Genomic DNA, 15000 nt, shown 5'->3' with positions numbered 1-15000 from the left:
TTAACAATTTTGTATTTATTCGTTTTCGTTTATTTACAGTAATTCAGCTGATTTAGTACTTCAATTAAAACTAGACAAAAACAAGAAATGTTGCCTCAACCGCTAGCTGAAATAAAACATGTTTATGCTCATTTTATTGCAAGTAAAGAAAAAGTTTTTTAATGGTTTAGTTTTAGTGAACTGTAATATCCCTGTCCCATATATTCAGTTTTGTTCACAGAAATAAATTACAGTTCAACAGATATCCACACAGAAAACAGATGTTTTAGATTGTAATAATATTATACTATTTTTTACTGTATTTTTGATCAAATAAATGCAGCTTCGATGAGCAGAAGAGACTTTTGAATAACAGTGTTTATAAAAGAGCAACGTGAACATTCTGTGTTCCACTAAAGAAAGAAAGTCATTTGTGGATGTAGAATTCCTTTAATAGAAACTTTAAAGAGGTCTGGAGGATTGCTGCGCTGGGAAACAGTAGGAAACTCAAAGCAAGCTGGAAAAAAAAACTGCAAAAGTCTGCACTCGTCTGACGAAAGTGACATTTTGACTGAGGATTTCCACAGATCTATACACCCTGCCACGCAAACCATCTGCGAGCGAAAGATCTGATCCATCCATCATTCCATCTATCTGAGAAGAGCACGGAAGGAAGGAAGGAAGCGGGATGAAACTAAACAAACACCGGGCCGCTGGAAGAGAAATAGATCGCCTGCATTAGAAAAGACAGAGGAAGATGAGACGCAAAAAATTAGAAATGAGTCTCTCAATATCTCTATGAAGTGGAGACTGAAGCTTAGATGTTTCTCCTGAAAAAAGTCCCCAGTAATCACACGTTTAAGAAGATATCATCACCAAATCTCAGATTGATCTGGGATTAATTTATTTTTTTGGATTTTTTCTTAGAAAAGTCTCAGGTTGTAGATAGTTTAAGATGTTATAATGTAATTTTCGTTATATTTAAGTTCAAATACGTTTATATTAACATAACATAACATAACAAACATAACATACCTAAATAACAGACATAATCATAACATCAACATAACATATATAACATAACATATAACAAAGTAATTTACATTATATTTAAGTGTAACAAAGTGGGAAAATACCTAAAAAAGCACAGAAATGATCAAAAACAAAAATAAAATAAAATAAAAAAGTTGTTTTAATATTTATTTATGTACTTTATTCTTATTTTCTATATATACTTAAGAATATTTTTTATTCCAAAAAAAAAAAACATTCCTTAAGAATGTAAGAGGAATTTAAATTCCTGAAAAGAATGATTTAAAAATCATCGTAAATAAATTCTTGAAGTTCATTTTATATATATATATATATATATATATATATATACATATTTAATTTTAAATTTAAAGTTTTTGTAATTTTGTTGCATTTTTGTAATTTTTAGTAGTTTTTTCTATGTCTATAGAAATTTCAGTTTTAGCTTGTAATTCTAGTATCAAGTTAAACTAAATGAAAGTGAGAAATGTTTCCTTGGCAACTAGCTCAAATAAGGTTTAAATATTTTATTTTAAAATATTTTATTTTAAAAATATTTATTTATTTTATTATTTTATTTTATTATTTTCAGTTACGATTTATGTTATTTCAAGCAGCAAAAATGTTTGTTTTTTAGTTTAGCTTCAGTTTTAGTTTTAGTTAACTATAATTAACCTGGTGAACCTCAAACTTGTCTTGTGTTTAAATTATAATGCATTCTAACATAACACTAGCTACTTATAACACATATTACACTTTTACTAGGGATGTGCATGATTCCTCTGAAGTGACCCCAATGATCAATAATAATAATAATAACAACCAATAATCAGTTATTATACTTTTTTCTAAATTCAGTAGCAGCTCTAAAAATCAGACTCAAACAGGGATAATTTTTACATTTATAACTACAGCAGTTCTCACCAGCATTCAGCACAAAATAACTATTTAAAATACACGCTGCATTAAAAAAAGTGTGTGTGCTTGTTATGAATTTTAATCGAGTTGATCAGTGAGTGCTTGACAAGACTGAACCCAAGAACATCCTTAGAATTTATCTTAAGAAATTCCTTGACCCGAGACGCTCTGCGTTCATTAATAATCTTGCTGTCTAACAAGAACGGACTCGTTTGAGGAGTTTCTGATGAACTCACCTTGGCTCTGCTGGAGGAGGAGAAGTGCTGCTGGACGAAGAGCGCGCCGAGGGCCATGCCGAAGTGTTTGTTGGCCTGATTGAGACACAGCCGCTCCAGATCCAGCTGCCGCTCGCCTCCGTCGATCTCGCGCGAGAAATCGTGAATCGTGCTGCGAAACGCCGTGGAGAGATGCTCGCTCAGCGCCGCCACGATACGCCACAACATGTAGTTATGAAGAACCCTGAGAAAAACAGAGAGGGGTCAAGACATTTATAATGTTACGGAAGATTTCCGTTTCAAATAAATGCTGTTCTTCTGAACTTTCTATTCATCTGTGAATCCTGAAAAATAAAATGCATCACAGTTTCCACAAAAATATAACTGTGTTCATCATTGATAATAATCAGAAATGTTTCTTGAGCAGTAAATCATCATATTAGAATGATTTCTGAAGATCATGTGACACTGAAGACTGGAGTAATGATGCTGAAAATACAGCTGCGCATCATAGAAATACATTACACTTTAACAGAGATTCACACAGAAAACAGCTGTTTTACATTATAATAATTTTTCACTATTTTTAATGTATTTTTGATCAAATAAATGGAGCCTTGATGAGCAGAAGAGGCTTCTTTCAAACCATTAAAAAATCTTACCAACCTCAAACTACTGAATGCTAGTAGACTGTCACTGTCAAGCTATGTTGCAATTCGATGCCAATAAAGGCGCCAAAACTAACAACCTCAGGTAACACTAGATACAACAGCATTTAATCCTGTCTGTGTTCAGTCAAACCCCATCAATCACACACACACACACACACACACACACACACACACACACACACACACAACACTCACACACACACACACACACACACACACATACACAACACACACACACACACCACACCACACACACACACCACACAGACACACAGACACACACACACCACACACACACACACACACACACAACACACACACCACACACACACACACACAAACACACACACACACACAAAGACACACACACACCCACCCACACAGACACACACACACACACACACACACACACACACACACACACACACACACAACACACCCCACACACCGGACACACACACACACACACACACACACACAGACCACACACACAGGCACACACACACACACACACACACACCACACACACACACCCACACACACACACACACACCACACACACACACACACACACACACACACACACACACACCACACACACAGACACACACAAACACACACACACACACACACACACACACCAAACACACACACACACACACACACACGTACACATTACACTAACACTTACATAACATTAACACACACAAGCACGACACACACCACACACACAGCCAAACACACACAGGCACACAGATGACATCACCCAGCTGTGGTCTTATGGGATATTTAAGGTGCGACACATGATGTTAGCATTTTAATCACAACACGGTTTGACCCAGCTGTGGTCTTATGGGATATTTAAGGTGCGACACATGATGTTAGCATTTTAATCACAACACGGTTTGGCAGCAAGACACGAAAGAGAGGAGCAGTTAATGAGAGAACACACAGACGAGACACACACACACACACACACACGACGGGTTTGCTTGTTGTATTCTCTGTGTGTGCGCGGTGTGGTCTGTGTGCTGTGTGTGGTTTGGCGCGTTCATGTGTGTGCGTGTGTGATGTGTGTTTGTGCAGGTGTGGGTGGAAGTAGATCGATGATATTTAATTAACGAGCTTTAACGCAACGATTATTCTAATGCTGATGCTAAAGTACATAGCTGACGGGGGAACCGAGTAACAAAGCATTAGGCTAATTGATTTCTAATGAAGCTCATTACGACATAAGGAAGCAGGTCGTTTGCTGAAGCTGAGTGCAAGACGGAGGACACACGTCCTAATACGCTCAACGAACATCACGTAAGATACTCAGATTTAGTAACAACTAGAGTACACTGACGCCAACCGGTTCAGAACAGGTGTGCGCTTGTGAAGTGTAGTGCAGAGAGTGTAGTGTGGACTGGATGCAATCTGGGAGGGGGGTTGCGTGGGGGAGGGTAGTGTGTGTGTGTGTGAGAGGTGTGGTGTCTGTGCATCGTGGAGTGAGTGTGAGTTGTGTTTTTTGTGTGAGAGCGATAGAGTGTTGTGTGTGTGTACTGGTGCATGTGTGACATGAGTGTTGTGTTACGTGTTGTGAGACGTGTGTTGTGTGTGTCGAAGATAGGAGTGTTCAGGGTGTGTGTGAGTGTGTGTGTGTGTGAGTGTGTGTGTACTGTGGGGTGTGTGTGTGTGTCGATGTGTGTAAAATGAGAGAGTGTGTGTTGTGTGGTGTGGTTGTGCAGTGGAGAGAGAGTGTGTGATCTGAGGCATGTGTGAATGGTGGAGTGTGTGACCCGGTGTGTGAGGAAGAAGAGTGTGTGGTGTGTGTATAACTGTCTGTGCATTGTGTGACTGTGTGTGTTTACCGTGTGTAGAGTGTGTGTGTGAGAGAGAGAGAGAGTGCGTGTGTGTGTGTGTGTGTGTGTGAGTGTACGTGTGTGTGTGTGTGTGTGTGTGTGTGTGTGTGAGAGAGAGTGTGTGTCTGTGCATGTGTGAGAATGGTGTGTGATGAGAAGAGAGCGTGTGTGTGTGGGTCTGTGATGTGTGAGTGTGTGTGTACGAGTTGTAAGTGTGTGTGTGAGAGAGGACGGAGAAAGAGGAGAAGTGTGTGTGTGTGTGTGTGTGTGTGTGTGTGTGTGTGTGTGTGTGTGAGAGAGAGTGTGTGTCTGTGCATGTGTGAATGTGTGTGTGTGAGAGAGAGAGAGTGTGTGTGTGTGTCTGTGCATGTGTGACTGTGTGTGTACGTGTGTAAGTGTGTGTGTGAGAGAGAGAGAGAGTGAGAGTGTGTGTGTGTGTGGTGTGTCGTTGTGTGTGAGGTGTGTGTGTGGCGTTGTAGACGTAGTGTGTGTGTGTGTGTGTGTGTGAGTGTGAGAGAGAGTGTGTGTCTGTGCATGTGTGAATGTGTGTGAGTGTGTGTGTGAGAGAGAGAGTGTGTGTGTTTTGTGTTTAGGTGTGAATGTTTTATTTGTTTTTTTAGTTTCAACTATTTTAAAAATGATTTCATATTTTAAAATGTTTTTTTTTTTCAAACTAATCTGGTTTACTTTCTCGTAGTCAAAATTCCCTTAAATATTACATTATATTTAAAATATTTTAGTTTAACTTTCATTTAACTAATCTGACTTACATTTACGTCAACATAAAAATAAAACACAAACACAACATTTAAAATTTTTTTAACTTCGCGTTAAAATCTTATATATTTATTGAACACCATTTTAATGTATATATAAAAACATGTACTTTATTTAAAAATATTTTAAGTTAATTACCCCCAAATCTTGTTATTAGATTATAAATGTGAATTTATTTAAAATATTTATTTAAAATGTTTTATGAATTACTTTTTAAAACTAATCTGACTGTCTCATAGTCAGAAGATGTAACTTATTTTTTACATTTTAGTATTATATCTACTATATCTATATATATATACATAATTAGATATAATCGATATATATCTAGATATATATAATATATATACTTCATTCTTTCTTTTTTTTTTAATGCTTTGGCAGAAAAGTTGCTGGTTATTCATTGACAACAAAAACAACTCTAACGTGAAATGACAATTGACAGTACGCCAGGAGCAGTGAGAGACAGACACTGAATGATGCAGGTGTGAAAACAAGCAGTTCATCAAACTCCAGGAATCCTGTTCTCCAGCGCAAGTATTGAAAACACAGCTGCAGTTTTTCACAGGGATACAAAGAACGCTTCACATTAACATTATAACAGTGTTGGTGTGGTGGGGCTTTCATTGCTCCCGTACCACAGGGTCTCACCGTCGGCTCATTCATTACAGCCATTAAATCGTCCTCCTTTGGCTCAAACAGCCTCTCAAGCCATGAGCGGCATTCAGAATGAAAACTCCAACTCATCACCAAAAAAAAACTATATTCTTGTAATTACCATTAAAACACAGGATAAACAACAGCACTGAACAACAACGACACATCAGAATGGTAGTCTGACACGCCGCCAACCATAACTTCCATTCTCCTGAAGGAATTTAGAAGATGCTTCTGCAACTCCACATACAGTAAAATACTGTATCATCACAAGAGAACAAAACACGGACAAAAAGAGTGTCAAACTCCGCCGGAGAGATGCAGAGAAAGAACATTTGGCTATTTATTCCTACGGACTGCCCTATGAGTCTTACTTTTCATAGTTACATTTTACATTGTAGTACTTATGTTTTACCAGGCTTTTATTTCCAATCGATTCATCATAAGCGAGGTAAATAAAAACAAGAAAGTGTTTAGTCATAGAGTCAGACCTTTGATTCCGAATCGCACACACTTTTAAATCAAAACTAATTATATTAAAAAAAAAACTAAAAAAAAAAACTATTACAATTACACAATTTACCAGTGGATTACTCGTTTCTAGTTTATCCCAGGATTTAATTTTAAGTGTTTAAATAGATTGTTGGAATTTATGTAATTAAAATATTGAATTTGATTTTAAAAAATTGTAAATGAGTTATTTTAGCTAACTACTGTATTTATAGATTGTAATTTTATTTGGCGTAAATGACTACACCAAACCAAAAATGATACAAGGTATTAAACCAAACTAACTGACTTACGTATGCATAGTCAAACAGGAAAACATTTTTTTTTTTTTTTGTATTTTATTTTAATAGCTTGAATGCTAAAATTAAGTGATTGCTCATTTTGGTGAAAGATTTAATTTAATTTTATTTTATTTTAAATACCTCAACTTGTTTATTTTCCAAACTAATATCTTAATTTAATGCGTTTAAAATTATTATACAGAATTTTACTTTATTTCAAAAATTTAATGCTTCTTTTAAACAAGTATTTATTTCCAAAAGGACATCTGGACAGCTTTTCTCGCGTTCAACAGTCAAAATGATTTTATTTTTATTTATTGATTTTTATTTTATTGGTTGACTGTCTGTTTAGTTTGCTATAAGCGTATATCTCTGATATGCATAGCGTCGTAGTCATGCAAAATACACACTGAGACTCTCGTCACTAAACACAGTTTAAATATATAAAACTGTACATTAACATGTGTGTGTGTGGGTGTGTGTGTGAGTGTACGTGGGTGGTGTGTGTGTGTGAGAGGGTGTGTCCCCTTCCCTTTTGGCGAGGGGTCGGTGGCATGTTGTGAATGTGGGTGTGTGAGAGAGAGAGAGGTGTGTGTGTTTTGTCTGTGGCATGTGTGAGTGGTGTATGTACTTGTGTATTGTGTGTGCTGAGAGAATAGAGAGTGTGCGTGCGTGTGTGTACTTGTGTGTGTGTGGTGTGTGTGTGGGTGTGACGTGGGGGTACGTGTGTGTGGGCTGTGTGTTGTGTGAAGAGAGAGTGTGTGTCTGTGCATTGTGTAATGTGTGTGAGATGTTGTGTGGTGAGAGAGAGAGTGTGTGTAGTGTAAGCCGTGAGATGGCATGTTTTGATTCAAAGAGGCCTCGATGTTATCTTGTAAAATGTTTTTTTTTCGTTACAAACTAATCTGGTTACTCTTTTCGCCGTAGGGGGCTGGGGGCAAGGCAGATATTCCCCTTAATATTCTACCGAACAAGCTGATTTACACCTATTTCGTAGTTTAACGTTTCAGTTAACGAATCTGACGTACATTAGAGTCAACATCAACATAAAAAAAAAAAAAAATCATTTAAAATATTTTACTTCGGTTAAAATATTATATATTTATTTAAACATTTTAATTTATATTTAAAATTGTATTTATTTAAAATATTTTAATTTAATTAAAATATTGTTATTATATTATAAATGTTAATTTTATTTAAAATATTTTATTTAAAATGTTTTATTTTACTTTTTAAACTAATCTGACTTTTTCATAGTCAGAATGATTTAAATTATTTTGGATACATTTTATTTTATATATATATATATATATCTATAATCAATATATATATATAGATCTTATAATATATACTATATATATATACTTCATTCTTTCTTTTTTTTTTAATGCTTTGGCAGAAAAGTGCTGTTTATTCATGCCAACAAACCACTCTAACGTGAAATGAAATTGACAGTAATACAGGAGCAGTGAGAGACAGACACTGAATGATGCAGGTGTGAAAACAAGCAGTTCATCAAACTCCAGGAATCCTGTTCTCCAGCGCAAGTTATTGAAACACAGCTTCAGTTTTCACAGGGATAAAAATGACTGATTCACATTAACATTCTACATGTGTGTGTGTGTGTGTGTGAGGCTTTCATTGCTCCCGTACCCACAGCGTCTCACCGTCGGCTCATAATTACAGCCATTAAATCGTCCTTTGGCTCAACAGCCTCTCAAAGCACAGAGCGGCATTCAGATGAAATCCAATCATCACCCAACAAACTATTTTCTTTTAATTACCCATAAAAACACAGATAAACAACAGCACTGAAAGAAAACGACAGAATCAGATCAGCATGTCGTATGAGCAGGGAGCGTAAATAAATTCTTTTTCATGAATGAATGATGGTTGTTTATGTAGATATACATTAAGTAAAATAACACTTTATCATCACAAGAGAACAAACACGGACAAAACGGGTCAAACTCCGCAGAGAGATGCAGAAAACTTTGGCTCTTTATTATTACTGCCATATTTAGTCTTACTTTTCATATTTACATTTACATTTATTAATTTACCAGGCACTTTTATTTACAAGCGATTCATCATAAGAGGTAAATAAACACAAGAAGTGCTAGTAATAGATTCAGACATTGTTTAGAAAGACACTATTTTAATAAAATAATTATTTAAAAAAAAACTAAAAAAAAACTATTACAATTACAAGTTTAAGTGATTACTCATTTCTAGTTTTATCCCAGGATTTAATTTTTATTGTTTAAAATATTATTTTGTATTTTATGTAATTTTAAATATTAATTTTATTTAAAATATTGAAACTTATTTTAGATAATTACTTTTATTTATAGATGTACTTTTATTTGGCTTAAATTAATAACCAAACCAAAAATTTATAAATTAATAACCAAACTAATCTGACTTACTTTCTCATAGTCAACAGTAAACATTTTTTTTTTTTTTTTTTTTTTTTTTTTTATTTTTTTAGATTGGATTGTATGATGAAGTGATTTGTTTTTTTGTTTTGGTGTTTGATTTAATTTAATTTTATTTTATTTTAAATACCTCAACTTGTTTATTTTCCAAACTAATATCTTAATTTAATGCGTTTAAAATTATTATACAGAATTTTACTTTATTTCAAATATATGAATTTCTTTTAAAAAGTATTTTATTTTCCAAATTAATCTGACCTGCTTTCTCGGTCAACAGTCAAAATTTATTTTATTTTATTTATTGATTTTATTTTATTGGTCTGACTGTCTGTCTAGTTTTGCTATAACTGTATTATCTTTATGCATATGTGTATTCATGAAAAATACCTAAATCTGTCACTAAAACAGTTTAAATATATAAAACTGTACATTAACATGCACATTTAAATTCATACAATATTTTGACTCAACGTTTTGTAAAGTTGAGTCAAACATGCAAGTTTTTGGTCTTATTTTGCTGACTGTGGCACGTGAAGCGAAAGCAGCTCACAGCGACACACGCAGCTTTAAGCGATGTTAAAACACTTTCTATAGTTATTTTACAGTCAGCACAAAGCAGAGCGCCAGGCCTCCGGTTCCTTCAGCGCCGAAGAAAAAGCATTTGATGAGAATGAAGTTTTGGTCCTTCACAAGGAAAAGCACCAGGAGGGACGTGAAGAGAAAGAGCTAAAAACAGCAAAGCGCCAGAACAAAGAGCAGAATAAAAGTCATTTCTCTGTCTCTGCTCCCGTGGCGCTCCTGATGAAAGCCGATTGGTGGGAGAGCCGCGCATCGCCATGGTGATTATAATAACAGTGATTATGAAGGAAGGGGTCATTGTGAGAATATTATGGGATATGATGTATTATTACACAAAGATACGAGAGGGATGAAATGACTTGACATTTCCACAAGAAAAAGAAGAGAAATCACAAATATCACTGACATCCAATCAGACGATTTCCTGAAATCATAAAGTATTTTAATACTGAAAGCATTCCACCACTTTTAAGACTCATGAGGGAAATTATAGACTAGTTATGGTTAAAGTTCATCTCACAAAATGTATTCTTCCGTTCGTGAGTTTGGGGTCCGCAATACTTTATATGTCTTTGAAAGAAGTCTCTTCTGCTCATCGAGGCTGCATTAATTTGATCAAAAATACTGTAAAAATTGTGAATCTAAAAGAGCTGTTTTCTATGTGAATATCTGTTCGCATATATATACCTTTAAGTAAGTTTGTTAAGTATTCAGTATTCTTTAAGTACTAAAGGAAATGTTGATGAAATCATTAGAACCGTCAGTCACATTTAAGTGGAAACAGCTAAATTCTCATCAGTATTTCAGACACAGTCAGTGTGAAAGAGAAAAGACAGAGAGAGAAAGACAGAGATGGACAGACAAAAGAAAGTTCAAGTAAATTCAATTATTCTCACACAAACGGAAAAGAAATATAGCTGCAACAAACACACAGTGGACGGACCGGTAGTGCAAACACACACACACACACACACACACACACACAGAGACTCCCTTGAGAGAAACCTGTCAGCTACACACACACTAACCCTGTCACATCAAGCACTTGACTGCTGTGTGTGTGTGTGTGTGAGAGAGAGAGAGAGTGTGTATGTGTGTGTGTGTGTGCGTGTGTGTGTAAACAAGTGAGGCCGTTGTGGGTCGATTCTAATCAGCCACGGGACAGATGAGTGTTCACCCAACAGTGACACCTCAAATAAAGCCACAAAAACACACACACACACACACACACACACACACACACACTGGTTTATATTGCAAAACTCTGAAAATGTGTCAAAAAGTGTTGCAGTTCTTTTTGTCTTCATTTTTACCACTAGCTCTAATATGTCATCATTTTAAACTCATTTTGTGAGACATTTTACCATGACATTTTCACTAAATGTTCATTTTCATTTTCAAGAATCCTGTGATTTAATTAAAATAATAAATGCACTACATGTTCTGCAATGGTTTATCTTGATTACATTGAAAATTACGAAATTACCCATAATCCTTTTTTCTTAAACTGAAACAGTACAAAAGTAATATCTATTTTGTTTTTAATTTAAATATTTATTTTAAATATTTATTTACTATTTATTTACTATTTTATTTAGAAATTATAATATTATAATATATTGAGAGTTTGGACCAAATTGTGTAGCACAACATTGTGTAGAACAACAAAGTTAATCGAATTTTAAGTTAAAATTTCGCATTTTAAATCACAATTGCATTTTTCATTTATTTTATTTTATAATATTAATAATTATTATTTAGTTTTATTCAGTAATTTTTATTTTGTTTTTTATTTTATTTAGTGTTTTTATTTAAGTATTATTATTATTATTATTTTTTAGCAATATTGATATATAAATCACAAAGGTTTGGCCAGATTGTGCAAACCAACAAACAAGCATATCAAGCAAGCAATAAATAAAAAAAATAATAAATGCATGAATGAATGAATGAAATGCAATTTTAAAAAATATAAGTCATGTTTTAAATCACAATTTAAATTTTTTTATCACTAAATCTGCTTTTTTTTTTTACAATACCAATATTTTTTTCTTTGTGTTTTTTTTTTTTTTTTTTTTCAATTATTTTTTTTTTTTTTTTTTTTAATTATTTTTTTTTTTTTTAGTAAAATAACAATTACCAATACATTTTTCTACAAGGTGCAGCCATACAAACATGCTCAGAAAAAAAAAATGTTAATTGCATTTTAAATAGTAATTTTTATCATTGAAAATCTAATCTCGTTCTGCCAAAAAAGGATTTGTACAACTTTTCAAACCAAGTCCTTTACTAACAAAAACCCGGAGAACAGTCAGGACTCTCAGTGCATATAAACCTGCTCGTTTATATCACTCTCGGGACATAATCAACATCGCATCTGTTTTCTTTATACACCAACTCTGCTCAACCAATAATAATACATTTTGGCTACAAGGATGATGAGTTAATTGCATTTTAAATAGTAATTTTTATCAGAAAATTCTCAATTTGACACCGTGACTCTTTCAAACCTCTTACCGTTTAGACGTGGTTTTAATGATGTCTGACACCGTCTGCATGTAATCAGTGGCCAAAACTACGATCTCCTCTTCATCAGAGAAATTATCACTGAAGATCCGGTCCAACAAACGCTTCCAGTGGAACTACAGAGAAAGAGATGGCAATGTTTATGCTTCTCTCGAGTGGCTCTTTCAATGAAATACAGAAGCCAGTAAAACTCTAGCTTGTGCCATCCGCCCTTTGCGTATTGATTTATGCTTCATTTAGGGACCATGTGTACTGTGTTTTAAACAGCGGATCTCGTCTGCCAAAAATGGATTGGCCTGTAGATCCAGATATTTGCCGATTTGCGTTCTAATTTTACTGTGAAGCAGAAGGTTATCTGAAGGAAAATCACCATGAATCAGACAAGTCCATTATTCTTACAAAACCCGGAGAACTTCAGGACTCTCAGTGCATATAAACCTGCTCTTTATCTCACTCTCTGACAACAGGTTCAACATCATTGTTTTCTTTATATTGTCTGCATCAATAATACCTTTTTGGATAAATCTTGTGCTTTAATCTGATTTATTTCTCTCCTACACCTCTGCTCAACTGAAATTCAATCATTCAAAGCAAGACACTACAGGTGAATAGGATAAAAAAGTTCACTAATAGATTTCACTATATCTCCCCAGTTGATTGATTATATTGTGAATTGCAAACCTTCTTTGTATTAAAAGTTTTCTGAAATGTTACATTTAAAATAATGCATTATCGAATTAAATATGCACTCTGCATACATTTGTAGAAAATAGATCTGAACACTGGATAAACTCAGGCTCAAAATTCTTAAGTGATTTTGTTGACATATTAGAGTTAAAGGTTTTTACTGAGGGGATTTTGGATTTATCTTTTTATTAGTTTATAAATCAGAAAACACTGTCAGCAGTCAGGAAAAAAAATTTCGACATGTTTTTAGGAATAAAATGTTGTGTAAATCAGTGTGAATGATATATGAACAAACCCTTCTATAAAATCCTTCAGAATATAGAGAGTAATAAAACTCTAAGTTTTGGTGTATGTAAGTGCTGCTGAAGTGGAGAAAAATCTCTTTAAAGGAATGTATTATAATTGAAATCTACCACCACAAATCGATAAAGTGTCATAAATAAAGCATAAATGTTTTCTTTCCACTAGTCTTAAAAAAAACACTTTATGAAAAGCCCCAAATCACAACATTGACCAGTGCATGAATAAGCAATGTATATAGCATCACTGTAAATAATTCTACATGATAAATAGAAGTCTTCAGAGAGATCGGTATTCTGATTCCTGTGATTGACAATCGGTAAAAATCCTGATCGGAGCACCCTTATAAAACATCTAAATAAAACAAAACTTTTATAAATTATATAAACATACTTTTGTTCCTTTCAGTAATTTTAAGTTATCAAACAAATTAATTTGTATTAAGAAGTGTCGATGAAAAATAAGTATAAAACAAACATAAAATACAGTGGCATCAGGGTTATTATAGTTAACTAAAACTAGTTTAGTAGTGTTCCTGTGGCTCAGTGGTATAGCATTGTGTTAGCAGTGCAAAAGATTGTGGGTACAATTCCCAGGGAACACATGTTAGGTTAAAAAAAAATGTTAGCCTGGATAAAAGTGTCTGCTAAATGGATAAATGTAAATGTTTAATGATTATTTGTTTTGTGTGTGTTTAGTGTGTTTTTTATTTTATATATGTATACATATATAAATACACAAACATGCATGCATATATTTAAGAAAAATATGCTATGTTTATACATTAAATATATTTATATAATATAAATTATATGAATATAAATATATACATGTAAATGCATGTAAATAATTTAAAAATATATACTGTATGTGTTTGTATTTATATGTACATAATAAATATACACAGTACACACACATATATTATGTAAACAAAAACTTTTATTTTGGGTGTGATTAATCGCGATTAATCGTTTGACAGCACAGTATTTTAATTAATGTATTTTATTCTAGCTAATGGCCAAGGCAAAGTTTCTCATTTTCATTTAGTGCAACGTCTTGTACTAAAATGAAAAATGAAATCTGAAATTAATTAAAAACTACGTAGACATAAAAAATAAATTTAAAAAACACAACAAAATTACAAAAACTTTAACTGGAATTAAATTTTATTTTAAATAAAAAGTAATTCAAATTTAATTAAAATATTGATAAAAACTATAATAGCATTTCAGTGTTACTAAAATAAAACTGAGTGTTAATCATTATAAACAATATTTATTGTAATAAATGCCATGGCCAAACAAATGTATTTAAAGCAAAACTCAATCTGAATAAACACAAACTTGAGCTCTTAAATTCGCCATCAATCCAACTGCACATTTTACATGTTTTTACATGATTGTAGTAAATTTTTTATTTGATTATATAGTTAATTTTTGAATATGAGTTGGTAGTAAATTCTTTTATAAGTTTGTTTTTGTTTGCGAGTCATCTACCTACTTCAGCAAAAACACACTAAATACAAGTGAATGTGTGTGTGAGAGAGAGTGTGTGTGTGTGTGTGTGTGTGTGTGAGAGAGAGA

General features: G+C 33.4%; 1 protein-coding gene across 1 annotated transcript in view; it reads right to left on the bottom strand.

Moving 5' to 3' along the window:
- LOC109110641 (endothelin-converting enzyme-like 1) overlaps positions 1–15000 on the bottom strand; it is a 37379-nt gene that overhangs the window by 10300 nt on the left and 12079 nt on the right. The window contains 2 exon segments of the mRNA XM_042771601.1: positions 2166–2388; positions 12422–12546. Coding sequence (XP_042627535.1) covers positions 2166–2388; positions 12422–12546 — 348 coding nt within the window.

The sequence above is a fragment of the Cyprinus carpio genome, chromosome A15, assembly GCF_018340385.1.
Source record: "Cyprinus carpio isolate SPL01 chromosome A15, ASM1834038v1, whole genome shotgun sequence".
Classification (NCBI taxonomy): Eukaryota; Metazoa; Chordata; class Actinopteri; order Cypriniformes; family Cyprinidae; genus Cyprinus; species Cyprinus carpio.
The sequence above is the reverse complement of the archived record's forward strand: the minus strand, read 5'-3'. Positions and strand labels throughout refer to the sequence as shown.